The sequence below is a fragment of the Leopardus geoffroyi genome, chromosome A1, assembly GCF_018350155.1.
Source record: "Leopardus geoffroyi isolate Oge1 chromosome A1, O.geoffroyi_Oge1_pat1.0, whole genome shotgun sequence".
In the NCBI taxonomy this organism is placed as follows: Eukaryota; Metazoa; Chordata; class Mammalia; order Carnivora; family Felidae; genus Leopardus; species Leopardus geoffroyi.
The window spans coordinates 174,502,922-174,530,830 of NC_059326.1; the positions used below are offsets into that span (position 1 = coordinate 174,502,922).

The following is a 27,909-nucleotide window of genomic DNA, read 5'->3' on the forward strand; positions in this document are numbered from 1 at the left end:
TTGGTCTCATTTAGGCAAAACCTTGTTAGACATTTTACAGGATGGATCCAAGTGTCTCCGTTTGACCATTTTAACCTGGGAATTGTAGTTAGGCTGTGGGTTACCTCTGGGAAGGTTGCTGGGGTTCTAAAATCTTACCACTAATACCGAGGAACTGGTATTCTCTGTGTCTCTAGAACTCATAAATATACCACGGGCAGCCATTCATTGAATGTTCACGAGGTGCCAGGCGATACGCGAATTGCCGTACAGGGATGGTCCTGCTCATGTTTACAACTCTATGAAGTAGCTTCAATTATTTTCTCCACATAACCACAGCGAACAAAGAAAACTGAAGGTCACAGAGAATGTCAGCTGCCCCAAACACATCGATTGCCACAGTGGGTACGACCAAGATTTACCAGCTGTGACTTCTGGATCCACGTTCTTGAGTATAATTAATCTAAGTGATGGACGGAGGGAAGAGTAGCAAAACAGATGCAGAGACGTGAACGACAAGGTTATAATGCGCAATCTTTTATTGAGTCTGTTAATAAGGCACTCCCCAATCTTGGGTTAACTTAGATTTTCTCTCTGAACGACAGAAAATGCTCGTTCCACATTAGCAGCTGACAAACAGTATGAAAGCAGATTCACCTCGCCAATCATGTGCAGTGGGACATCCCCCCCCCCCAACCCCGTGCTCATAACAAACGTTCCTGGAATGACACCACGGGGCGGGGGGGGGGGGGCAGAGGGTGGGTGCCCGGCGCATATGGTGTTCGAGAAGGTGGAAGACTGGTAGCCCCACACAGGAAAACATTTCCTGCCAAAGGCACCACAGAAAACTGTTTCCTCATTAGGAGTTCCTGATGGTAGCCAGATGTTAAGTCTGAACGAAAGTACCATCGACTGTAACACAAAAACTGCATCGCCCTTTACATACAAATAAGAGAGAGAATTTATTTTCATTCTGAGTTTATTTAACATTTCATTCAGTTGAACGGAAATAATACATTGACTCCAACACTGGCAAAGACACCGTGCTAATACTGAAGTAATAAGATCTGCCAGTCAGTAATACGTACAATCAGAATTATCACGTGACTAGAAATATGAACAACTATTTACCTTTATAAGCTCATTGCACTTCACGTGGACTTTTCTCCAGAAAAGATATTTCTAAGAGATCAGCGAAATTGCCAATCTTGGTTCATTTGTTCCTTTTTATAAACCACGATTAAATGATAGTTAGTATTTCTATATAAAAGCATCAGGGGTTGGAAGCCTCAGTAAGTGTTTAAAAAGACACATCTCCATGTTCATTATCCCTTCTACAACAGTGCTTTGGTCCTACCTTCCTGGTGTGTACAAAATTTTGGTTAGTTCATCAAGCGTCAAGCCAGTTGCTAGCTGATTTCTCAATGAAGGTTAGGATTCTGAAAGGGACCTAACAGTTAATGGGAGAGGGGGCGGTGAGAATTCTGAGATTAGCTGGGGCAGGTGGGGTTGGCCTCAAGCGCTTAGTTAGGTTAAAAACCACCCTTTCAGCACCTCATGGAGATCTGCCTTCACTTTCAGGCTCTTACCGCTATTTAAAGAGAAGCATCTACAGCAACAAAACACATCAGAATGTCATGGGGAACCAATTTGCCTCAAATGGTTTAAGACAGAAAATCTCAAAGAGAAAATTCTGGTGGCACAAAGGAAGGCTCGAGGTGCCCCCAAGCTTCAGATCCATGATCCTTTCAGAGAAAAAGAGAAACACAGACACAAGGCACACCATTTTTTCTTTATGAGGAAATACAGACTGGTCACATCGTCGGGAAAAATCTGTCGAAACTAGCTTCTACATTTCCCCCCCCCACTTACAAGTCTCTGAATTACAAGTGAACTGAGTGGTCTTCACTCAACAGAACAACCACCTAGCATATGCCTGGAACATCTACAGACGTGAAACATAACCTGTTACGTTAAAAATAGGTGAAGCTACTACAGATGATGTAAACAGTGGCCCATGGATTCGTTATTTTCAAACAGGGTAGAATGCAATAGACAACATTCAAGGAAAATTCATTTAGTCACTGATTCACATACACAACATTTCCGCATCTTTCTGAAAGCCAAGGAGATCTAGAAGAATGACCAACACATGTAGCTAGCTGGAGCTGGGCTCTCACTCCTAAAGAATCAAACAAACCAGATCCAACCCAGTCACACAGCACTGGTATTGAATATACTTCCAAAATCTGACACGTGTAACATTTCTGTGATTTGATTACTTGGTGTAAATAACCGAATCTAAGGTCAACAAGTGGAAGGTAAGACGAACTTCGTAAGAATGTAAAACAGAATAAATTTAGAAGTCAACCAAAGAAATCCCCCAGCAATGTGAATGCACATAATCGTGGCCGGCAGGAACAGCTCATTGCACTTGTCTATTACCGTGCCTTTCGGGAAGTACATGGGGGAGCTTTCAATCCTACAAATCCAAAAGACACGTCACTTAGTTGGGGTTGCCCACTGCCCAGACTGGAAGTAAACTTCCCTTAATGTTTATGAGTCCAGTTTTTTACAGCTTAGCCTCAGAGCTTTGTGTTTTCCCAAATCACTGCTGAGTGATTTGAAACAAGAACAGGATAAACATTCAGTATTTCAAACAGATTTCCTTTTCGCTCACTGATAATCAGTAAGTATTTATTGAGTATATACTGAACATCTACTCTATGCCTAACAGTGCTTTTTAAAACTCTGGGGGAGGGCTGGTATATTGTCTTTGAAAAACAATTACTATAAAAGCTACAGGAAGGGTATTTTTGTAAATTACACCGTGATTCAAATGTAAGGGAGCCAACGGGTGTCGGGCGCCAGGCCCACACCAGGTGCTGTGCTGTAGGTGGCAGCTTGACTCTAAAAGGCTAATGTGGATCTTTAAAAGGTTTCTGTCACTGGGAGAACCCGGGTTGAACAGGCTTCTCCTCCCCAGGTCTGCAGTAGGCGGGACAAGCTGTAGAGTTTCTTCCCCTATTTTATAATCCCTTGTTAAAGTACACGCGCCGTAATTCAGGATAGGTCTCTCGGATCTTGGCTTGCAGCTCAGCCTCCAAGCTCGTCACAGACATGGAACTGGGATAACGGAGAAATGACAGGATTATTACATGGGCAGAGCAGGGAACTAGAATCTGCAGACGGCAGAGAAGGGACCTTTCCGTGCCACCCCTCACCGACCCCCGCCCCCGCCCCGCCATGACTGGTATTGTAAAACAGGGTCCTGTTTGAAAAATGCTTCCTGGGCCCTGAAAGTGAGTGTCCAGTTCCTTTTAGACAATTAGTTATTGCTAAAAATCCAAGAAATACACTGAAGAACCCAACAATTCTTAGTTTTTTTAATGTTTGTTTATGTTTTGAGAGAGAGAGAGGGAGAGAGTGAGTCCTGGAGAGGCGGAGAGAGAAAGAAAGAGAGACAGAGAGAGAGAGAGAGAGAGAGAGAGAGAGAATCCCAAGAAGACTCCATGCCTTCAGCGTAGAGCCCAATGTGGGGCTAGATCCCATGAACCATGAGATCATGACCTGAGCCAAAATCAAGAGTCAGATGCCTAACTGACTGAGCCACACAGGAGCCCTAAGAACCCAACAATCATTAAAGCTTACAAACTTCTTTGCTGGGAAAAATAAGCAACACCACTTCCAGACCCTGCTGTTATTGGGAAACGTGGTAATGCCACTGCCCAAAGAGAACAATCTAATAATGTTCACCATTAATAAAAAAGACACGTATTTAGTGGATTTTTTTTAATGTTTATTTATTTTTGAGAGACAAAGAGAGAGCATGAGCAGGGGAAAAGCAGAGAGAGAGGGAGACACAGAATCTGAAGCAGACTCCAGGCTCTGAGCTGTCAGCACAGAGCGAGATGCAGGGCTCGAACTCACGAACCATGAGATCATGACCTGAGCTGAAGTTGGACGGTTCATGGACTGAGCCACCCAGGCGCCCCGATTTAGTGGAATTTGTAACACTAACAATTCACTGGCACTAATATGCTTTTGTCCATTGCATAATAATACATGCTTATTGCAAAACTTTTAGAAAACACTAAAATGGGGGCGACTGGGTGGCTCAGTCAGTTGAACATTCGACTTCAGCTCAGGACATGATCTCGGTTCGTGAGTTCGAGCCCTGAATCAGGCTTGCTGCTGTTAGTATAGAGCCTGCTTTGGATCCTCTGTCCCCCTTCTCTCTCTGCCCCTTCCCTGCTCATGTTCTTTCTCTCAAAAATAAACAAACATTACAAAAAAAGAAAATACTAAAAATTGCAAGAGAAAAACATCACTCACAGTCACACACACCACTGAGAGATGACCTCTGTTAGTCTTTGATGAATTTTAAAAAAGTACTTGAATGTATTATATGCATATATATATTAAAGCTTTTTTTTTTGTTATAAATGCATATTTATTATACAAAAGTACGAAGAAAAACTGTCCAGAATACTTACTACAGAAAACCTGGTAATATTTTGATATGTAATTAATCTTTTACTTTTAAATGTTTATTTCTTTATTTTGAGAGAGAGAAAGAGAAAGCACGCGCTGGTGAGGTAGAGAGAGAGGGAGAGAGAGTCCCAAGCAGGTTCCGAGCTGTCAGAGCAGAGCCTGACCTGGGACTCGATCTCACGAACCGTGACTGAGCTGAAATCAAGAGTCAACGCTTAACCAACTGAGCCACCCAGTCGCAAAAATAAATAAACATTTATAAATAAATAAATAAATAAATAAATAAATAAATAAATAAAAACTGGAGTAATCTGTTTCTTGGCAGCTGAGTAAACTCCACCTGTAAAACCACCTGGTTCTTGTGTTTACTTTGTAGGAAGAAGTTTAAATAATCCTTCTGCTTCCTTAATGGTGATATGCCAATTCAGACTTTCTAATGTTTTAGCATTGTTAACATTTTCTAGGAACCTGTCCGTGTGCCTGTTTCCAAATCTCCTGGTGTAATGATGTCGATAATATTCATTTACCTTTTTGGACTCTGCGAGGTCTCTAGTTATACCTCTTTTTCGTTCACAACACGATTTGTTCCCATTGGCATCACAAGATGACCATCCATTACTATTTCCAAAGAACCAACTTTTGACCTTTTGTTTCTGGGCCTACCTCCTTCCTTTCTCTTTCCCTGGAGTTTATTCTTTTTGTTCCTTTTTGAACTTCAGTTGGACATTTAGCACATTGATTTTCAGGCATTCTTCCTTTCTAATATAAACATTTAAAGCCAATCGTTTCTCTCAGAGCAACGTTTTTGCTGCTTCCCACAAATTTTGATAAGGAAGGTTTTTATTACTTCTCATTTGTACAGTAGAATGGGTAACTATGACATATTTATACAACGGACTATTATATAGCAGTCAGGTAAATGAACTTAGCTACATGCAATAATGCGGAGGAATCTTAGCTGTAGGACACTGAATAAAAAAGAACGAATACCAGAAGACTATACATAGTAATGACACCCTTGTCTAAAAAGTTCCCAAAGAGGCAAAACTAAACATTAGTAATACATATATGTGTGTGTATATATATCATATATATAAAATAAAAAATTTTAAGGGGTGCCTGGGTGGCTCAGTCAGTTGAGCAGCCGATTTCGGCTCAGGTCATGATCTCACGGTTCATGGGTCCACAGGCCCCGCGTCAGGCTCTGTGCTGACAGCTCAGAGCCTGGAGCCCGCTTTGGATTCTGTGTCTCCCTCTCTCTCTGCCCCTCCCCTGCTTGTGCTCGGTCTCTAAGATAAACATTAAAAAAATTATTTTTTAAATAAATAAAAAATAAAAAATTTTAAGTGCAATTGTATGATAACTATGAAGTTCTGTATAATGGTTAAATCTGCAGAGGAGGCAGGGGCATGGGCCGGGAAGAACCTACAAAAAGATGTAACTGACCGGTGATCTTTTTATTCATGAGTGGGCAGTGGGTGCACGGATGTTCACTGTATCATTAAAGTAAACAAAATAAAATAGGGTCATGCTTGGACCAATAAGAACAGTGTGTAAAGAACCAAGGAATAGGAGTAATCCTATTCTATGGAACTTATGAGCAAGAAACAAAAAGAAAAATAAGCAAATGGAGAAGCAAAAAAAACCAGAGTGATAAGCTTCATTTTTAGATAGGAGAACACAAAAGAGTGCCCTTGGTCTCCCAAATGTGGAAACCACGTACTCTCCACGGACAGGTGACCTCATGGCACCAGTAGTTACAGAAAAACTTTGAAGGTCCAAACCTAGAATTTAAGTCAATCATAACAACAAATGTTAGAACAAATACAGTGTTTTTTCTCATAACACTTAAACAAAACCAAGGCCTATGTAAGGAGCTCCTTTATGGATTTTCAAATCCTTTAATCTCACAATTACAAAAGCTCTATTTATTAAGGGTTTACTTTGTATCAGGTGCTCTCCTCGGCATTTGACATCCACTATTTCTGAGTCACCGAGTACAAGGTCAACTGTTGGGACACTGGTATATACTAGAGAAACAAACTTTTCTTGCGTTAAGCCCTGAGATTCTGGGGTTTGCACAAGTAAATAGGTATGATTACCCCTCTTAGGAGATGGAAAAAAAAAAATGCATCTGCCCTGGGCTTAGAGAAGAGGTTCTAAAGGTCCTGCCCTCTCCCAGGGGAGGGCAGGGCTCTAGGCATCAAAGTGGTACAAGGCTCCCTCTCCTGGAGATTTAGTGCCCTATTTAGTACCAGTAGGAGCCAAACACAGAAGCAAAAGAGCAGGTGAAAAGTGGAGTTCTCTCTCAGGTGGAGGGGACCTGATACAGTTAGTTCCAGAACACTTCATCATGCTTTGAAAGCCTAGGGCATTAAAGACCGTACGTTTGAAGCCTGTCAGCCCGTGAAGGTGCCATGAAGGCAGCAGCAGCCTGGTAATCCTCAGACAAAAGCCAAACAACAAAACGCTGCTCTCTGTGCTTTCACGTTAGACCAGGAGGAGGCTGAAGACCTAGATTTATCCGATGCTGATTTAATGCCCGTCAGTCCCGTTCTTACATCAAAAGCAGGATTGAAGGGTGGCCTGGGATGAAGGCACACGATAAGGCGTTTGAGGCGAAAAGCCAAGTAGGAAGAAGGGAAGCCAATATACCAATCACTGAGACTAAGTGTGTGTAGCTGCTGTCCCTGGGGCGGATCTCAAATTCTAGTGCGTCTGTGTTACAGCTGCATTTGCCAACGGACTGGGCGACCAGGAGCCGTATCTAAAGTTTTCTAAAAGCACACTTGTACCAGGAGTGAACGTGATTCTTACAAAAGAATAAAGCATTTTCAAATGTGATGGTAGAGCTGGATCAAGAGAGTTTTGAAATTAAGCAGATGTGTGTTTGATTTCTGCCTCTGTCTTGTCCTTTGAGGGACGTGGCTTCATTCATCTTTGTGAATCTCAACGTCCATACAAATGAAATGGAACAGCAGCACCTGCGTCTTCAAATGGTTTTTAGGATTAAAGCTGGTGATCACTCCAAAGAATAGCAAATACATACCTTTTCTGAGGAAACAGAGCACAACACAGCGGCGTAGCAAACACCAAACTTAGAAAAACGGAAAAGAAAAAGACAAGTCAGAGCCTTTCCAATGGCAACTTTCAGATCCTTTGTCTGTCTCACTTTTATAAGGATCCTTCAAATATTACATTTCCTCCCAAAAAATACATCCTGTTTGTGTAATTTTATCACCAGGGACTGTCAAAATAGTTTTAAAAAAATCAGAGAAATATCCAGAACTTAAAAAAGAATCACACAGAGTCCCAAATGTTGTAGGTTTCCCTTTGCTTCTATCCAATTGTTGGGACCATAAGTTCCCCAAGTTCCGGGATCTGTTCTGGGTCTCACTTTCAAAACCTGTGTCTCACATTATCTACCCATTGCTTTGCCTTTCTTATGCTGTATATTTACCTCCAAAAAGGAAATGAAGTACGTAAAAGTGATTCCACTCACCAAAAGCCAACTAATCCAACTTGAATAGGTGCACTCATCCACGGGAACCTCTGTGTGGAGAAATAAATTACTTTGAATGCTTTTTATACAGGCTCTTCGAGACAATTTCTCCTGATTAGCGGGAAGGAAACTCTCCACACTACAAGACCCAGATTAGTGAAATGTGGGGGGAACACTGCAGCAGGCACATTAGTTCTGACTTCCTGCAGCCTCCTTGATCTGTCCGTAAATGCCCATGCAGAGATCAAGTGGCTTCTCAATTTTTCTCTCACACATATAATCTCAGAGATGCTTGGCTCTAAACAGGTGGAGAAATCATTACCGTTTAATTGTAATTCACCTCTTGGCTGGGGAGGCTATACAGCCTGGTGTCAAGGTTGGAAGACAAACTAACCTGTACTCAAATCTCTGCCCTGCCAGTTCGCTCCTGACAGTGGGGGAAAGACAGGCAGAGCCCAAGCGCTCCAAGCTTTTGGTTTTCTGGTTTTCTCGTCTGCAAAACGAGGATCACAGCGGGTTTCCCAACAGTGAATGAGAGAAGACATGTCAGGTATCGGTCATAAGGCACCTAGAACGGTGCCTGGAACGTAGCAGAAACCCAACATTTCCCTCCTCCCCTGCATCTTCCCTTTCTTGCTTTTAGTTGCTGTCAATATGGTTAAAACTATTGCTGGCACAGAAAACTTGTGCCTTTCACTTTTTTTTTTTTTTAAATGGAAACGAAGGAGTTGGTTGGTCTTTCAGAGAATAAGCAGTTAGCTTTTTAGTTTTCCAAAAGGAGTGGTACCAAAAAACACAATATAAAGAACGGTGGGGTATATGGTTATAGGAACAAGGCCACTGAAACATCTGCAACGAAGTTGTGAACTGGTCGTTATGAAATCAGCCAACTTAGTGAAGAGTCAACACAAGCTGTTAAAAAAATCATGACGCCCAAGATGCTTGCATGAGAGGCATACCCTCGTCCCCGAGAAGACTCCTCTGGAGAACAGGTACATCACGCAGGGTAGTGCAGGGGGGAGAGAGGCATGTACTAGAGAGGAAGGGAGAAATGTCATCAAGAGAAGACACACCCACCCCTCCAAGGACAGTAAGAAAAGGACACACGGTATCTTGGGCAACTGGCTTGGAGTGATGATGGATTTTCATCAGGAGATGTAAATCCTCGCCCTGGCACTGCCCAGACTTGTGACGTCCGCGCTGGGTGACAGGAAGGCAAGCTCAGCAAGGAGATTTTGTGAAGGATGAACTTGAGCCCCTGAGAGCGGCCTTCTTATTTCAAGTGGACCTTTGTCTGAAGCAAAGGGGGCTAACCTATTAAACCAGGGAGCAGCTGCAAGTAATCTCCAAGGACGTGTGCAAGTGAGAGGCCGACTGTGCCTCATGCCAATGGTTTCCATGGAAAGGCTCTCAGTAGTGACAAGGATCCTGGAGAACTCTGACTTCATCCAACCTGGATGTCATCCTCTCTCCTGACTCCTCTCCAGCACCCTGTCCGCTCAACTCATCCCCACTTTTCAAACAGCACTTAGCCTGAGACTCAGGGAGCTGTGGATGTTTGGTCTTCCCTCATATGCTCCCACACCTCGAACTGTGCCAACAGAGGCTATCTTAAATAATAGTTTCAATGAATTAGAGACACTACCCATCAATTTAAAAGGTATATATTCATGAGGCCAATGTGCAAAAAGTTAGTATGACTCTAAATAATCTTCCCTCCGCCAGGATCGTGATCTTTTCCCCAACAGCTTTACTGACTTATGGTAAAACGCACATATTTGATGTGTAAAGTTTTGATACATGTATTTGGCTGAGAAGCCATCACGATGATCAAGATAATGAACATATCCTTCCATCCCTAATGCTTTCCTTGTGCCTTGTGCCCTTGGCAATTTCTCTTTCTGAAACCCCGCACCCCATTCCCTGGCAACCTCTGATCTCTTGTCACTATGTATCAGTTTATATTTTCCAGCATTTTATGTACAGAATATATTCTTTTGTGTAATCATTTTGAGGTTCATTCAGGTTGCTGCACGTTATCAATAGTTCATTACGTTTGCTTGCTGAGTTAGGTATTCTATTGCATGGATACAGCACAACTTGATAATCTATTCTCTTGCTGATGACCATCTGGGTTGTTTCTGGTTTTTGGAGATTGCAAATAAAAATAAAGCTGCTGTGAACATCCGTCTTTTATAGACACATGCTTTCATTTCTCCGAGGTAAACACCTAGGAGTGACATGGCTAGGTCAGGTGGTAAACATCTGTTTCACTTTTTAAGAAACTACCAAACTATTTTCCAAAGTGGTTGTACTGTTTTTCATTCCCACTAGCAGGATATGAGAGTTCCAGTTTCTCCACATTGCCACCGACATTGGCTATGGTCAGTCTTTTTGACTTTAGCCACTCCTGGAGGTGTTTAGTGGTAGCTCATGTAGTTTTTACGTGAATTTCCCCAGTAACTAAAGATACTGAGCATGTATATGTATATAAACACATATATACATGTATATATATGTATATATGTATATATTTGGGGAAATGTCTGTTCAAACCTTTTGCTCATTTTTTTAAATTGGGTCGTGTTCTTGAACGAGTGTTGAAGGCTCTTCATATCTTCTGTATAGAAGTCCTTTATCAGATACAGGTTTGCATAGATTTTCTCCCAGTCTGTTTGCCTTTTCAAAACTATAAAGTTTTCAAAAAACAGAACTTTATCATTTTGATGAAGTCCAGTTTATCAATTTTTCTTTTACGGACTGTGCCTTTGCTGCTGTGTCTAAGAAATCTTGGCCAAACTCTCAGTCCCAAAGATGGCCTCTTCTATATTTTGCCAGAAATTTTACAGTTGTAGATTTTTACGTTTAGAGTCTATGAACCATGGGGAGTTAATTTTTATATATGGTACAGTCAATTCCCTATACATAGCCCACAACCTGGCCATCTGGAAGTTTCCCAATAAGCCATGCTGTGTGTCCTCTCTGAGCTTCTGTGGACCATGTATCCTTTCAAGTGTATCAATGTATCCTTTCATGCCACCATTCAAGTCTCTGCCCACCTCCTGCATTTGGGGGAGACATTTCTCATCCCTCTGTGCTGCATTCTGTAATCACCAAGTGTTGGAACCACTGCCTTGTGCCTCTTCCTGTCACTGTGCTTTCTGGCTGTTGAGAGCAGGGCTCTGTCTCTATGACTCAATTACCCAGCACACTGCTTGGATTGTAACAGGGCATTCAGCAAAGGGCTGCTGAGTAAATACATGAGTGAATGAACAAATAAATGCTACACTCACACTTAATTAACAGAAAATCCTGAAAATACACTGAGTAGACAGAGCTGTCCACCTTTGTTAAAAGGAATAAGGAAGAAGCAGAACTAAGGGATGAGGAACTATTATCTGATCTAAACCATAGTAACTTTATTTATTCCTAATGAAAGTGCCAGCAAGGTAAAGAGACCACAGGAGTTATTCTTCAAGAATACCATTCTTCAAAGTGCCAGATTTTAGGCAGTGAACTTTCTGATTTATTGCAAAGGCTTCTGTGAGTCACCTGCCCACAGCTGATGCTTTTTTCTAGCTAGCACTCCACTTGGAAAAAGATAAGGCGTAGGGGGGAGGGATGAGTCATACCGAATGCTCCCCAAGCTCACCATCAAAAAAGCCAAGAATGTCCAATTTGTTTCATGTTGGCAGAGGAGTTTGGTCATGTCCAAGGTAAAAGCCCAGGCAAGTGCATCCTTACAGAGGGGCACATGAGGCCGCTAGAGCTGTGGGAACAATCGGGGCCAGGAGAGGCAGACATCACCCACATGGACGTTACGAGCTGCTGAAAAATGATCTCTGAAACCTCTGTGAAAGGAGCATGGTAAAGCTTGCCTTTCAAGATGCACATGAAAGCGCTCCGAAGATGGAAATGTATGGCTATTAACACAAGCCACCTCTGCCTATGTTTTAGTAGCAGCTACACTATCCCTTCAGTCCCATGGGAACTCTACTGCGCAAAATGCAGTCCTTCAGCCTAACAGCAACCCTGCACTCTTTCGGGGAGTGGAATGTGTGTATGAATAGCTCAACATTTAGCCACTGCTTTTCCAAAGCAACGTCCTCCACTGAGGTCTGAAGGGGAGCAGCCACAACCAGACCCCCGGTAGCTAGCGAGACCCTGGGACTGATCCACGAGCTACTCTGACCGCCTCTCCCAAGCTCACCCCGGGGATCTGCAACCGGCGGCCTCTGCCAGCTCCAGGTGAGGGGCGGAGGGGCGGAGGGGCGGAGGGGCGGAGGGGCAGAGGGGCGGAGGGGCAGGCTGGGGAGCTGCGCAGGCAGAGGGCTTCTCCGTGAAGGATGTGTGAGGTGGCACACCTCCAAATTATTACTAAGTACATGATATTGAGCGAAGCTAAAAACTGCAAACTGAGGTGGGGGAGGAAAACAAAATATGTATTCATTTATTAACGTGAAAAAGCCTAAAAGAGAGTGGCAATGGGGGGTTAACTGCCTGGCTCATTTGCTGCTTCTTTCATGTAGAAAATGCTGTTAGGCCGAAACAAGAAAATGATGCAATATGCACAACTACGTCCCCTGTCCAGTGTTTGTCACTCAGAGTAACTACAGCAACTTTTCCAACAATGCCGAGACCCCAGGAGTGCCAAGGCACAACTGAACTGGGAGAATGATGTACCAGCCTCATTTCCATGCGTTTTCTCCAGTGACCTAACTTTTCAGCATTAACGTAGTTTCCAACGCAGACTTTCCTTGAGAATTTCTGGGATCCCTAGCCATGATCGGGATACGCGTCAGCAGCCGCAGGGCACCACGTGCCCCCAGGCTGCAGCCAGACTCTGCAGAATCGAGTCCTACCCGCGGTGGATGCAGCGAGACTTGGAGCCTCTGCTCCAGAGCCAGGCTGCCGAGATTCTTCTGCTGGGTGGCCTTTGAGAGACAGAGAGAAGAGGATGGGAGGGCTTCGGCAGTGGGGATGCCATCACTGAAGGTGGCCTCCCAACAGCTTTCACAGTCACCTGCAGATTCATGACAATCATAACCTTGTGACACGATCGGCAGAATGAGGCACACTGATGACCCGTCTCTTACGAAAGCGTCACTTTTATCGTCAGACGAACTATATAAGATGACAGCTTCCAAGTCTTATAACCAACCTAGAAATCTGGTCTTGCTTTAAAAACCTGATTGTTTCTTCAGTTCAGCAGGAGTGGGGGGTTAGATTTATTTTGAACCTCCATTGCTCCTGAAGTTGGCACGCCAAGACCTTAGGAGCTATCAACCAGGCAGAGCCAAAAAGGCTGCCTGGGCTGACGTATGCCCTTGCAGAAACAGTGGGATCCTAAAGCCTTCCCAGAGCAAGAGCCGGCAGAGAAGAACACAGGGCATCAATTCAACGTCTGCAAAGTTAGGCACGTACTGGATGGGCCACTCACCACTAGCACCCTGAAGAGTGATGTTGAAAAACCCCGTTTAAATGAACGTGATAGGTGTTTTCCTTCAAAGCCGAAATCACTTCCCATAAGTAAAGCGGGGATCGACAGAGAAAGGAGCACTGCATTAGTTTTTTTCAGATTTTCTGAAAAGCACTGAGATGTCAAAGCTGATGAATTCCAGATGTGTATATAATCTGGTAGTTTTAGGATACAGTCACTGTTCAAGTACATAAACTAATCCATTAGCAGCTTTTAAGAGTCCATCTTCTCTAAGCTTTGCACCAGAAGGAGAGATGGGCAAAATTTTTTCATTAATTCTTAAAATAACAGCTTAGTGAAGTAGGTAAAATGTCACGTGAATCCACAATGACATTTTGGTCTATACCGATAGCTTTACGGCTTACATTCATACATAGATATAGATATAGATATAGATATAGATATAGATACAGATATAGATACAGATAGGTATCTACATCTATATATATAGAGAACTGTTTTGTATCTGGGGACAGTTCAATGGCTACAGGGCCACCATGACATGCTACTGCACAATTCATACTGATGTGCAAGACTGCTGTGGGAGGGTGGGTGCTCAGGGAATACAACTCTTTCATGTGCCCACAGCTCCCAAGAAAGAATACGAGAGAAGGTGCTGGAGAGAGGGTCCCCTTTCCCTTACATGGGGTTGATGCAGGGACAGGCCACAGCCTGGGTACATGGGTCAAATGAGGCACTCGACGTTACTATCTCCTCACGGCATACTTTCCGGTTTCCTTCTCTAAGAACATAAATGTATCGCAAGTGTTTATGAAGTGTTCACTTAGCAGTGACTGTAGCTTTCCTCCTGGGGCCCATTAGAATTCTCCTAATCATGAGATTAGGATTAGGAAACCATTCAGGAAGTGTTTGGCCTGTGAACTAGGTCCTTTTTCAAAGCTTTACAGTGTCTCTTCGATGCTACATTTCTGTTTCTAAGACCCAAAACGATTCACCCCAAGACAGCTGCGGTCTTCCCCACAAGACACCTGTTCCTTCAGCGAGGAGCCTGCCTCCTTTCTCCTGGTAGATCTAACAAAGCCACTTTCCAAACCGTATGAGCCACATGAGTCACCCGATTCTACCATATCCCACTTGTTAAAGCAATGGAAAATGAAGATGATGCGTGAACACTATTGCTTTAAACCGCGGATGCTACAAACAGCAGTGTAGGAGCATCGAGAGTCCTCGGTCACAGTTTCATCCCGTGATATTTTCAGACCTTGAAGGGAGGTGGCTGAGAGACTAATGAATTACTAGATATGATCACCAAAGAAAAATACACTGGGCGCTATATTCAGGGTTCAACAAAGCTACTACTCCAAACGATGTTTCCATTTCCGGTAGTCGGCATAGTGACCTATCAACACATCACTCCAAATTCACACCATGTCTTCATTATCACCTAGCTAGGCATCCCAGTGATGACGAGGATGAGTGTGTCATTCATCCCGAGGGTGTGACCTCTCGAGAAGTGAGCAGCCACCTTCCATTTATGAAAGCTTTTTCAAATATCTGAGATCACAAGTCAAATGTTCCTCGAAACATCTTTTTAGTTACGCGAGTGCCCAAGTGCCAACGGCCTTCAAACTCTTTACTCGCTGTGTCGGAAATATTCTGCACAGTTTGAAATCCGAAAGGGTTGAGGCAGAGATAGAAGTGGGGCTTACCTTTAGGAAGGCTTTCTTCTCCAAAGTGTTCATGATAAATGGAGGGATGGCTGCGAGTAAAGACAGATCCACTTAAGTCTTAATATTTATTTTCAGCTTACGTTTTTTTCAACAATTTCACAAAACACTTATGTCACTTTTAGGGTATTTTCACTGGCAGAGTGTAATTATTTGCAGTAATTCTTTAAAATACTTTAGTATTTAAAAAAGATTTTAAAAATAACGTGATGGTCTTTACCAGCCAGAAAATTTTATAATCTTGAAGGGAACTTTAGATTTTACTTTAATATGCAATAGTACGCACATCAGGAACTTTTCTCTCCTGTGTTAATAAAACACATGCAACCTCCCCCAGGCATCCATCCCACGTGGGGGGAGAAAAAAGAGAAAAAAGAAAAAAAGATTCCTGCCTTGAGTGACCCTAGAAAAGTTACCTAACTTCTCTGAGCCTCCGCTTTCTGTTTTCCTCATTGATAAAGTGGAGAAAATTCTATCAAACTGGCTGTGACGGTCAGATACAATGATGCACATAAAACTTCGGGGAGTGGTAGTTCATTTATTATTTACTCACAATTTCCATCAGACTAAACTGTCACGTCAACCACTTCAATATGGCAATTACCTCTATAGATTTCACTGGGAAAGAAAGATTGTGTTTCTCCTCTGGGGACTAAATAATGTTTAAAATAACCAAGCCTCTAGAAATAGATCTGTTGGGCTGGCTGAACTCCAAAGGGGAACCTTGTATTTCAAAATGAGAAAGAACAAAACTAAAATCAAACACAGATACGGGACAGAAGCGGGAGTTGCAAGCTTGATTTTGGCAAATCTGGAAATCCGGGCTCAGCAGGTGCGTTGCGGAGGGCGCCGCGGCCCCTCGTGGGCTGGGGACAGTGTGTTGGTGCCAGACTCGGGGGGACTCTTGGCCTGTTTCAGGACTGCGGTTTCCACAGTGCACCCACCTCCAGAGCATACACTGCTGTCTCGTGAGGGTGCCACGAGGGTGCCTTTGTTGAATGAATTAATGGTGGCGAAATCGGATAATCCCAATTGGCTGGGATGCCACTACCGTGTTCCTCAGAGTTTTCCTTCAGGCCCTTTTCTTCAACTTTTGCTGCCTACTCCTGCTTATCCCCTGATGAGAATCACAATGACAAAATGAACTTAAAGACAACAAAATATACTAGTGGGACAACCTGACAGCAGTTGATTAAGTAAGTAGGCTTCCCCTGAGAGCCTGGTGAATAGCCAAGTGCTTTCTGCATTCAGTTTAGATGATGAAATTAATCATACGAGTTTCCATTTGTTGCTGTAAACAGCACTAGACCTTCCAGACCATCTGGTTTCTGAGTAAGTCTGAGAATCTTCTCTCGGCCTTTGGTCTGAGGGTAGCTCTAGAAAGCCCTAAGAGTGGCCCAGAGTTTCTCAGAGGAACTAAACACAATGCAGATTTTGGCTGGCGCTTGTGTTGACTCCAAGCCCTGCGAACAAAACTGAGTAGAAGCTTGGTGCACATCTTAAGAGCTGCTCTAACCAACCCGACTTGGTGTGTGTTCTAAAGGGTCTCCAACTGATACAAATCAACCTCCGGCAGAAATTATTCTGATTCAAGAACTTTTCGAAGTTTCTTTTTAAGATTGATGAAAATCAAATTCTTTGCCTTCAGGTTCTCATAACCCATACTGTCACCACCCAGGTCCACACCTGTCCCCAACACTGGTCTGCTGTGGTGGGCCAGCTTCCCGGCCAGTCTCCCCAACCATCCCACCACCACTGCTGGCTCCCTCTGGCCTCCACAGGGCACCCACAGCGCCAGGTGTCGTGCAGCAAAAGCCTAAGAAAGATGACCCCACGCCCCTGCCCAAACTGCCCCGTGGCCACTCAGACTACAGTCAGGCCTCGCTGACTGAGAGCTACTAACCCATGCCCGGGGCTGCCATGAGAATCCTGGAGACGACCACCTGTGTGATGGCTTGTTTTGCAGCATTGGCCGACTCGCCCAAGCGGTTCCCATTCTCATCTGTGACGGGAATGCCGACTTTGAGTTCCCTGCCGAGCAAAACACATGCAAAGAGGTTCACAGACGCCCTCTTGTGAAAAGGCTGGAAACAGCACTGTGCTGTGGAAGATCAAGTCCCCACTTAATCCAACTAGCCACTCAGGTGTCATTTTTGGCACTAAGGGGCCTGTTTTCAAATACCACGAACAAGTTGTATGACGGGCACAAGAGTAAAATAACACTAGCGAACTCCATTACAGAAAGTATCTCGTTTTTAGGAACAATAGGACTCAAAGGGCAAGTATGCTAACTTAAAGCTAATTCCTATGCTCACGTGCAAACCTGAGCAACTCTCCAAATGAGACACACATACATGATATGTGCCATCAGTGACCTAACTGCCTAGACTGATGCAGGACTCGCTAGTACGTGGCACTACTGGGTATTTAACTCTACAGCTCCTATTTGTTACCCTTCCTCGTTATCCATTCCAAGCTGCTTTTCCTTGTCCTTTCTTCTCTCCTAATTTTTTGCCAGGGCTATAAAATACTTTCAAAAATAGACATGAATATTATTTTAAAGCCAAGAAGACGGTTCTGGGCTGTGGTGGGGGAGAACCTATTTTAGAGAATACACTTTCAGTGCAGAGACCTTCTCTGCTTAGCCCTAGCACAAACATTATGTTAGCTTGAGATCCACGCTTTAAACGTTTTACTACACAGAAGCAGAAAGAATATTCTATCCCCCCACATGCCCACAGCCTACTACCGTAACTAGCAGGTCATGGCTAAGCTTGCTTCATTAATGGACCCATCTCCGCGCCCGTGACGGATTATGCTGAAGCAAACCCCACGTCTCCCGTAGTCTCCCGTAATTCCGTCTGCAAAGATTAACATGAACTTCTAATAAAAGTTCCAACAAAACTAGTTATCCCAAGCGGCTCCACTGTCAAGCACCAGTACTTTCGACGACTGCACGTGGATCTTACCTTTGCCTCATTAACGGGATATTAATGCAATTAGCAGCAGCTACCGCAGCAAAGGGAACAAAACGTCCTATGAGTGGTGAGACGTGCTGCAGAAAAGAGAATTCCAACAGCATTACCTTACTTTGCCCGGATGACTAAATGCAAACACTTGTTTCTCCCTGAAAACCGCTAGAAACCCAGAGCCTTCTTTGCACGGACGCTCAGGCCAGGAGTACTTTCAAAACTCGTGGCCTGGTGGTGTCCATCTATTTCCCGCATGGGTGCACTTCCGGGACACGTGACAGCTTAGCCTGGCTGACGGACTGGGGGGCTTTGGAGTCGCAGAGTCTGGAGTCCATGTACTGGCATCCCTACCTCTCCGGAGGTGTGGGCGCAGGCACGTTCTTCTGCACACAGCCTCTAGCGGGCAGTTAGGGTCAGGGGACATTGGGCACAGTGCCAGGGACAGACCAGGGGCTTGGCAGACGGTGTGGGTGACGGCACTTCCCAAGCTCATTGGAAGACACAACTGGACCTGAACTATTCTGGGAAATAACTGAGAGGCTTGGAGCCAGGCAGGTGAGGAGAAATTCAGAAGCTCTGCTACAGAAATGAGAATCTGGGTACCTTGGTCAATGCATTGAGTCCCAGAGCTGTTGCTACGGCTCCAGTTGTGGCAGAAACATAAGCTGTTCCCAATTCACTGAAAAGAAAGAAAAAGAACGGTGCGTGAGAAAGGAGGGCACGTCAGGAAACTTGGGCTCGCCGTTTTCTAAAGAAATGAGGGAAGATGTGAAAGAGCGTGACTGAGAGCGGAGAGCCCCCAAAACAACACCCGCTATCGGTCTACACATAGCAACACCGAAGGGGAGCAAGCGGACCCCGGAGAAGGGGCACCCCTCGCACACAAGCCACCTGCCACGTACGACGAGCGGCCACAGGGAGCCGGTTCCAGGGTGGGACGCAGGGGCTGTGCGTGCACGACACCACAGCGCGGGGAGGAGGGAGGAGCAGCCGGGTCTGCGTGTTGGCAGCACGGCTGCTCAAGCGAAAGATACTTCCCCAATATAAACATACACACCAAAAGCAAACCTGCGCCGCTGTCGTTCTTAAAACGATAGAACCTGTCGTATGGAACTACTGAAGGTCCCGTTCTCGACAGGCAGCCAAGCACAGCGCTTTTCTCGCACTTTAAAAGAAATTTTAGTTCAAAGGGTTGGAAGAAACGAAGGTGTGATAAACACTGCTGGTGGCGGATTTCCACAGCCTTTGTTCCATTTGGGGAAAGAAGACCGTGTGGACCGTCAAAAGCCATTTGAAGTGATGCGACGAAAAAGAAAACACTTTGAAGTGTTGTACAAGTTGAGCTAAAAGCTGTGGTTAGCTAATCACTTCAGGACATTGAAACAGTTGTTTACAGGACTGGCTCTGTAGATGACTTATTTTAAAGACAAATCCTGGGGCGCCTGGGTGGCTCGGTCGGTTAAGCATCCGACTTCAGCTCGGGTCATGATCTCCCGGTTCGTGAGTTCGAGCCCCGCATCGGGCTCTGGGCTGACAGCTCGGAGCCTAGAGCCTGCTTCGGATTCTGCATCTCCCTCACTCTCTGCCCCTCCCCCCGCTCATGCTCTGTCTCTCTCTAAAATAAATAATAAAAACATCAGTAAAACCCCAGAAAGACAAATCCTGTATGAGAGTCCCCCTGATTTCCGCAGAGATCGCACTACTGAGCCTGCTACTTTGGACACTGCTGTCTGGCCACAGGCTCAGGGTAGGTGGGGGCTGTCTAAACTTGCCACAGGCATTCTGCAGGGGGAGCTCGAGGGTGTGGGAGACAAACCCACCTACCAGCACCACTAACAGCACGAGCCCTGAGAAGGGAGGAGAAGAAACACTACTGAAAACTATGCCCCGTGATATTCCGAACAGTATCAACAATTCGTACGGCACTGAATCAAGGGCACGCTGGAGAAGTCAGGGAACAGTTAACTCTTACAGTCTTACTTTACAGTGAGGGGAGCGTCTCCACTTCTGTTGGTGTAATTGACCACAGCATTGAAGGACTGGTTAATCCACTGCCAGAACAGCACCGCCGGCGTGGTCCTAAAACAGAGCGATCCATCACATACCAGCCATCGCCTGTGACCTAGCCGCTGTGCAGAACAGAAAATGTGAACACCAGTAACCAGAGGGGAGATGGACTGCGGAAGGAGGACGCTAGGGCAGAGACCGTGCATTCTGGGTCGAGGGCTTCGGACCTGTACGGCGGGGCAGATGCTCACCCTCTGGTTCTCAGCTCCCTCGTTCTTTAGATACGAGTAACACCAAGCTCAAAGGGTTACAGTGAGGAGCAAGTTATCTTCCTTACATTTTATCTTAAATCTGTAAAGAGCCTGGCATACATACAGTAGGCACTCAACAAATGTCAGGTTCCTTCTCTTGGGGAAAAAAGAAGCCATTTGTAGGCAAAGTAGCCCTGATGCCTCCTAACCGACCACATGTACAAGCCTAAGTGTCCACGTCTACAGCTGCATCTACACTGTGTGTCATATGAACGGATTCAAAAGAGAATCTGCTTAGAGCGTTTTTTAATTTTCTTTCCTCCACCTCATTTTCTTTTGGGTCTAAGATTTAGGGAAACATTCGGTCTCCTTTTGAACAACGAAGAGAATACTATTTATTTAGCACAGGGAAAAGTTAAAACAACTCCCTATAGTTACAACATCTATACGAAGTGGAACTCAACGTGAAATGACATTTCTTTCAAAAAACTATTCACATACAAAACTGTACTTGAAGCTTCTGTGATGTAAAACGAACTGCTGTCACATTTCCAGAACTTACCTATAAAACGTCATCATACAACCTGTGATGGTCATGTTCATTGGAACCTGAGCTGACATTCTGCCTATCAAAATCATCTTTTCACCAGTGTCGGGATGAAAAGCTGAATCATAGATATATTTTGCTCTCCATAACTCATTTTCTGTGAGACCAGGAGGAACAATTCCTTGCCTAGGGAAACAAGAAATAACAAGGGAAATTTCATCTTAATTATCTCACCAGTGCTCTAGAGATGTGTAGCTAGAAAGTTCTTGAGTTTCCGCTTACCTGAAACAACCGTGCCTGCAAGTTACTAAGTGAGATTTTAGTAACACAAAAGACAGTAAACACAATGTACATTTCACACCCGTATATCTCAAATCATCTGTAATTTTGAAAAACAAAAACTTACCTTATATCTTGAAGTACTCAACTCTGAAATATCCTTTGTTTTAAATGACATATTTAAAAATGTATCTTGAGGGGCGCCTGGGTGGCTCAGTCGGTTCAGCGTCCGACTCTGGATCTTGGCTCAGGTCATGATCTCACAGTTTGCGAGTTCAAACCCCATGTCGGGCCCTGCGCTGACAGCACAGAGCCTGCTTGGGATTCTGTCTCTCCCTTCCCTGTTCTCCGCCCCCCTCTCTCTCTCAAAATAAATAAGTAAAACTTTTAATAAAATTAAATAAATAAATAAATAAAAATGTATCTTTAACTTTGCAAACTCTAAAATATTTTTAACCAACTAGACAAAAGCCGTGGCGATCAAGAACATTAATTTATTTTTATTTATTCATTTATTTATTTTTAAATGTTTTTTTATTTTTGAGACAGAGCATGAGCAGAGGAGGGGCAGAGAGAGAGGGAGACACAGAATCCAAAGCAGGCTCCAGGCTCTGAGCTGTCGGCACAGAGCCCGATGCGGGGCCCAAACCCACAAACTGCGAGATCGTGACCTGAGCCGAAGTCGGACTCTTAACCGACTGAGCCACCCAGGCGCCCCATTAATTTATTTTTAAACCTATAGTTTGAAACCCTAGGTTAGAAAGGCTCATTGTCTTGTTATCAAAGAAACGCATGTTCATTGCTAAACATTTAGAAAACACAGAAATTCATTACTGCAATGAAGACCACTCAAGCCTGTAACTACTCATTCCCACCGACACTGTTGTGGTAAACGTGCTGCCAGTGTCTTGCAGGACCTGAATACGCCACTTAGGACCTTCATAAAACACCAGACCCACTGCTTTACGACCACCTTTTTAAAACGAGAAGTATTTTGTAAACATTTCTCTGGATCTTTCTTCTTCTATATCATCTATACTGGGTTAAATTCATATCCACCCAGAACCTCAGAATGTGACCCTATTCAGAATCAGGGTCTCTGCAGATGTAACAATTAAAATGAGGTCATGCTGAATTAGGGTGGGCCCTAAATCCAATGACTGGGGCCCTCAGAAGAGCCATGTGCAGACAAAGATGGCGGTCCCGTGATGGCAGAGACAGAGACTGGAATAATGTAGCTCCAAGTCAAGGAACATCAAGGAATGCCTCGGGCCACCAGAAGCTGCATGAGGGGAAGAAAGATTCTCCCCTAGATCTTTCTCAGGGAGAGGGAGATGGCTCTCCCCACACCTTGATTTCAGACTTCTAGCTTCCAGAACTGCAACAGAATAAATACATTTCTGTTGTTTTAAGCCACTCAGCTTGTGGTAGTTGGTTACAGCCGCCTGCCTTAGGAAACTAACACATCATCCTTTCAAATGCTACAGCATTCCACTGAATCTCAGATAGCAGATTATCCCAATTCCTTATTGTTGGACATTTTAATTGCTTCTAATCTTTTCATTTGTAAAGGATGAGGAAGCTAATCTTCTTATAAATAAATCTTTTCTGCATCCAAGATTATTTAGAAACCGGTACATTTGCTGTGGCAAAAGTTATATGAAATATTGAGACTCTAAATACGCCTTTTATCCTGTTCTTTACTTGACTGTTTTTGTTTTTTTTTTTTATTATCAGTGGCAGCAGCAACCTCACTGTTTAAGCAACTCACATGTATACTTAACACACTGTGGTTGATCTGGTTAGTTGTGTTACCGGCTGCCCAGAACATGTTTATCTTTATGTGGTCAGGTAGGAACAAATACCTAGAAAGGCCTGACCCACTGCAAGGTTGTACAAACATTCACCTCTACGTCCTATACTTTCAACATTGTTTTGTTGTTGTTGTTGTCAATGAAGTTTTTAGTTTATTTGGAATTTATCTTCAGTTATGAAAATGTGAAATTTGCTTAATTTTGCTTTCCCCCTGGCTGGTCTACCGTGCCAACACCAAGATTTAAATGTTACAGTCATCATCTGCTGACATCCTGTGAATGCCAGGCTTGGTTTTGGGGCTTTCTGTGCAGTTCCCACTATCTACACCTTGTGGGGCCGATCCCCACCCTTTTACAGACAGTCCATTTTATGCCTGGTGAGAACAGAGGTCTCTCCTACCATGACTCCTCATTTTCCTTTTCAAAAGCCCCTGAATTATACTCATTATTCTTCCAGACAATGCTTAGAATTATTCTGTCAGTTTTGGGGGCGCCTGGGTGGCTGAGTGGGTTGAGCGTCTGACTTTGGCTCAGGTCATGATCTCGCCCTTTGTGAGTTCAAGCCCTGCGTCGGGCTCTGTGCTGATAGCTCAGAGCCCGGAGCCTACTTCAGATTCTGTCTCCCTCTCTCTCTGCCCCTCCCCCACTTGTGCACACACGCATGTGCGATCTTTCTCTCTCTCAAAAAAATTAGTAACTACTAAAAAAAATTAAAAAGAACTATTTTTTCATTTTTCAATATTGATTTACTTATTTTAGAGAGAAAGAGTGGGGGGAAGGGGCTGAGAGAGAGGGTGAGAGAAAAACCCAAGGAGGGTCCAGCACAGAGCCTGATGTGGGACTTCATCCCATGAACTGTGAAATTGTGACCTGAGCCGAAACCAAGAGTTGGGATGCTCAGCCGAATGAGCCACCCAGGTGCCCCTATTTTGCCAATTTTATATGTGAACACAATTGTATTTGGATTGAAACTCTGTCCAGACTGACTGCATGTTTCTCCAGTTACTCAAAGGCTTCTCTTAATGACCCTCTGTGGTCGTCTAACTGCTTCACGCCTCTGGGTAAGTATATGCCCAGATGTTTCATATACAGGTATATACGTGTTTGGGTCTTAGGAATGATATTAAAAAATATTGTCTTATTATTGCTGGTGTATGGCAAACCATTGACTCTTTGGGTGTAGCCCACTCATCATATTCTCTTATTTGTTCCACTAGCTTTTTTTTTTTTTTTTCAACGTTTATTTATTTTTGAGACAGAGCATGAACAGGGGGAGGGGCAGAGAGAGAGGGAGACACAGAATCGGAAACAGGCTCCAGGCTCTGAGCCATCAGCCCAGAGCCTGACGCGGGGCTCGAACTCACGGACCGCGAGATCGTGACCTGGCTGAAGTCGGATGCTTAACCGACTGCGCCACCCAGGCGCCCCAAGTTCCACTAGCTTTTTAGTTGATTGGTAAGAATATCGAAAGGAAGGAAGGAAGGAAGGAAGGAAGGAAGGAAGGAAGGAAGGAAGAGGGAGAGAGAGAGGGAGGGAGGAAGGGAGAGTGGGAAGGAGGAAGGGAGAGAGGGAGGGAGGAAGGGAAAAAAAGAAATTGTCTCATGTTTTTAGATCTCTACATCTTTCTTTTTTTAAGTTTATTATTTTTTTTAATGTTTATTTATTTTGGAGAGAGAGAAAGACAGAGCATGAGTGGGGGAGGGACAGAGAGAGAGAGAGGGAGACACAGAATCCGAAGCAGGCTCCAGGCTCTGAGCTGTCAGCACAGAGCCTGATGCGGGGCTCAAACTCACGGACCCCGAGATCACGACCCGAACCAAAGTCGGACACTCAACCGACTGAGTCACCCAGGCGCCCTTTAAGTTTATTTATTGAAGCAATCTCTGCATCCAACACAGGGCTTGAACTCAGGACCCTGAGATTAAGAATCACATGCTCCACTGACTGACCTGGCCAGGTGCCCCTCTTCTTCCTTTTTTATGTTTACTGAATTGGTTAGAGCTTCTAGAAAAATACTATACAATAGTGAAGATACAGGCATCCCTGACTTGCCCCTGACTTTAGAGAGAATGCCTTCTAGTGCAGGATTTTTAGGAGTGTTCTCCTGGATGTAAAAAGGGCCCACGTTCAAGTTGGAGAAAAAGGATTCAACAGCTTTCTTTAGTCCAAGACTTCGTGGAATATTTAAAAAGTCAATGGGGGGGCGCCTGGGTGGCTCAGTCGGCTGAGCATCCGACTTCAGCTCAGGTCACGATCTCGTGGTCCGTGAGTTCGAGCCCCGCGTCAGGCTCTGGGCTGATGGCTCAGAGCCTGGAGCCTGCTTCCGATTCTGTGTCTCCCTCTCTCTCTGCCCCTCCCCCGTTCATGCTCTGTCTCTCTCTCTCTCTCAAAAATAAATAAACGTTAAAAAAAAATTAAAAAAAAAAAAAAAGTCAATGGGATAGGACATCCTCAAGAATGGCATGCAGGGGCATGACTGGCTGACTCCATAGGTGGAACGTGCAACACTTGATCTGGGGGTTGTAAGCTTGAGCCCCATGTTGGGTTTGGAGATTACTTAAAATCTTAAAAAAAAAAAAAAAAACAACAAAAATGGGATGTAAACTTATTCAAATTTGACTACGGAAGCCACCTTGTCTCTCCCTCTCTGGGTGTCTCTCTCCTTCTCTTGGTCTCTGGTGTTGGGGGAAATATTCCACAGGATTGCTTTTCTGCAGAACTGTCTGGGAAGTTCAGTTCTCCTGTTTCATCATTTAGTGCGATGCTGGCTGCTACTGTGGAATGTGTATTTTTTACCATATTAAAGATACACTGTACCTTATTCCCAGCTGAGAAATTACTTTCTGAGAAACACATGGATAATTTCACCTTCTTTTGGGCATCTATCAAGATGTGACTTTCCTGCTTTGGTGTGATAGATTATAGTGATAGATGCCCTAAAGTAGATCATCTTTTTTATTCCTGGAATAAACCCTACCTGTTCAGGTTTTAACGTAAGGCTGGATTTGATGTGCCAGGATTTTATTTCGGAGTTTTGCCTTATGAATTTGTAAGATGGGCCACTGCTTTCTTTCAGCACACTTCTGTCATTTACAGTATCAAGGTTGCACATGAATTGGGAAGCATCTCCTTTTTTTCAGGAAATTACATCAGCTTTATTAAGGTATAATTTAAACGCAATAAAAGTCACCCATTTTAAATGTACGATTTGATGAGTTTTGGAAAATGTACACAGTGGCGTGGCCACCTCCAGAATCATGGTATGGAATGTTTTCATCTCCCTAAAAGTTCTTTCCATTCCTTTCTGCCACTTCCTGGCAAACCCCAGTCAGCTTCCACCTTTTCCTCTGTATCAGAACTGGCAAACTATAGCCCATGGCCTGCTTCTGAATGGTCTGTGTGCTAAGAGTGGTTTGTACGTTTTTAGACAGTTGTTAAAAAAAAAAAAAAAAAAAAAAAGGCAGCGTGCTTGGGAGGCCCAGTCAGTTAAGCATCTGACTCGTGGTTTCGTTTCAGGTTGTGATCTCGTGGTTTCGTGAGTTTGAGCCCCACATCAGGCTCTGTGCTGACAGCGCAGAACATGTTTGGGATTCTCTCTCTTTCCCTCTCTCTCCGTCCCTCCTCACTTATGCTCTGTCCCTCCCTCTCAAAATAAATAAATAAACATTAAAAAAAAAAGCAAAACAACACAGAAGAATATGCAAGAGAGAATATGCAGACTGTATGGCCTGCAAAGCTGGAAATATTTACCACCTGGCCCTCTGTGGGAAAGGTGGGCCACCCCATGCCCTTCACCGCTGGAAGAGCACCCCGGTTCGCTCCCCACGTCTTTGTTTCTACTCTCTCACCGAGCCAGCTCCGTCATTAATGCCCTGCCACTGCCTCCCGGGAAGCTTCATCATGCTCTTACAAAGAACTGTTAGCTTCTCTGCAATGTGTTTGTGCCCTTTCAACCCCTCTGTCTTTTCCTCTCCACCTCTCTTCTTTTTATGGCGCTTGTTCCAGATTCACAGGACACCTGCTTTTCTGAATTCCTGACTGTGCTTCTGCTGTCCTCCCTGCCTTGTTCTTCAGTACTTTTGTATATGCTTCCAGGACTGCTGTCCGGCTATTCTCTTTACGCGCAAGCACATGCTAAGATCCGGCCAGCCTCAGAGCTGGTCACATAGTTTACAGGCTGCCCTTGGTTCCTTCCCCAACCACCCACGTGACCAACCATCAAACTCCCGCCTTGTGTATGCGGCTTGTGGCTCGAGTGCCCACTGCTCTGATTCTCAGCTTCCGGTGGACTCTCCCCGAGAGCAGGAGTCTGTAAACTACTGTTTCTGGCTTGTCTGCCTCACTAGCTAAGAGTGGCTTTTAAGTTTTTAAAAGGATTGTTTAAGAAACAACAACGCAAACGCCAAACTAAGAAAAACAGGCAACAGAAACCCTTTGTGGCCCACAAAGCCCAAGATATTCTTATGTGGTCTTTGATGGAGACAGGTGTGACCACTGCCTTACTAGAGCATCTGTCTTCTCTGACCTCACGACCGACTGTTTGAGTTGATGAACTGCAGCCCAAACCTACAAACCTGCCACCGGCATCTTTCCATCTGAGCTCCTGCCTGTGGGGTTTATTCACTGAGGTTCCAGCTCAGAAGCAACCAACCTACCCTAATTCTTAACAACTTGTCTTCTACACGATGCTGTCTCCATCTGGAGACAGAAAGATACACAGGGGGCTACAGATGCTGGGGTGTACTTAAGAGGAGGAGGCAGAGCACTGGGAGAGGGGACCTCACAGACTGGTACTTAGGAGCTGGAGGGATGGCTGTCTTATTTCCAGGTTACTGTGAACCCTGGATATCTGCATTCAGGCTCAGCATAAAACAGGATAAGCTGTGTGTTCCTATTT

At 44.4% G+C, this 27,909-nt stretch overlaps 1 protein-coding gene across 5 annotated transcripts in view; it reads right to left on the minus strand.

Moving 5' to 3' along the window:
- Positions 1–504: 504 nt before the first annotated feature.
- SFXN1 (sideroflexin 1) overlaps positions 505–27,909 on the minus strand; it is a 41,368-nt gene continuing 13,963 nt past the window's right edge. For 4 of the 5 annotated variants that reach the window (XM_045500965.1, XM_045500967.1, XM_045500970.1 and 1 more), the window contains exons 3-11: positions 20,935–21,105; positions 20,095–20,193; positions 18,718–18,793; positions 18,112–18,197; positions 17,046–17,173; positions 15,125–15,174; positions 7,976–8,025; positions 7,523–7,570; positions 505–3,105 (exon numbers count right to left, since the gene is read on the minus strand). In XM_045500965.1, coding sequence (XP_045356921.1) covers positions 3,009–3,105; positions 7,523–7,570; positions 7,976–8,025; positions 15,125–15,174; positions 17,046–17,173; positions 18,112–18,197; positions 18,718–18,793; positions 20,095–20,193; positions 20,935–21,105 — 805 coding nt within the window. In that variant the 3' untranslated portion in view covers positions 505–3,008. Of the gene's footprint in view, positions 3,106–7,522; positions 7,571–7,975; positions 8,026–8,630; positions 9,009–15,124; positions 15,175–17,045; positions 17,174–18,111; positions 18,198–18,717; positions 18,794–20,094; positions 20,194–20,934; positions 21,106–27,909 lie in introns of those variants that run through there. The other variant, XM_045500973.1, reaches the window with a different exon arrangement.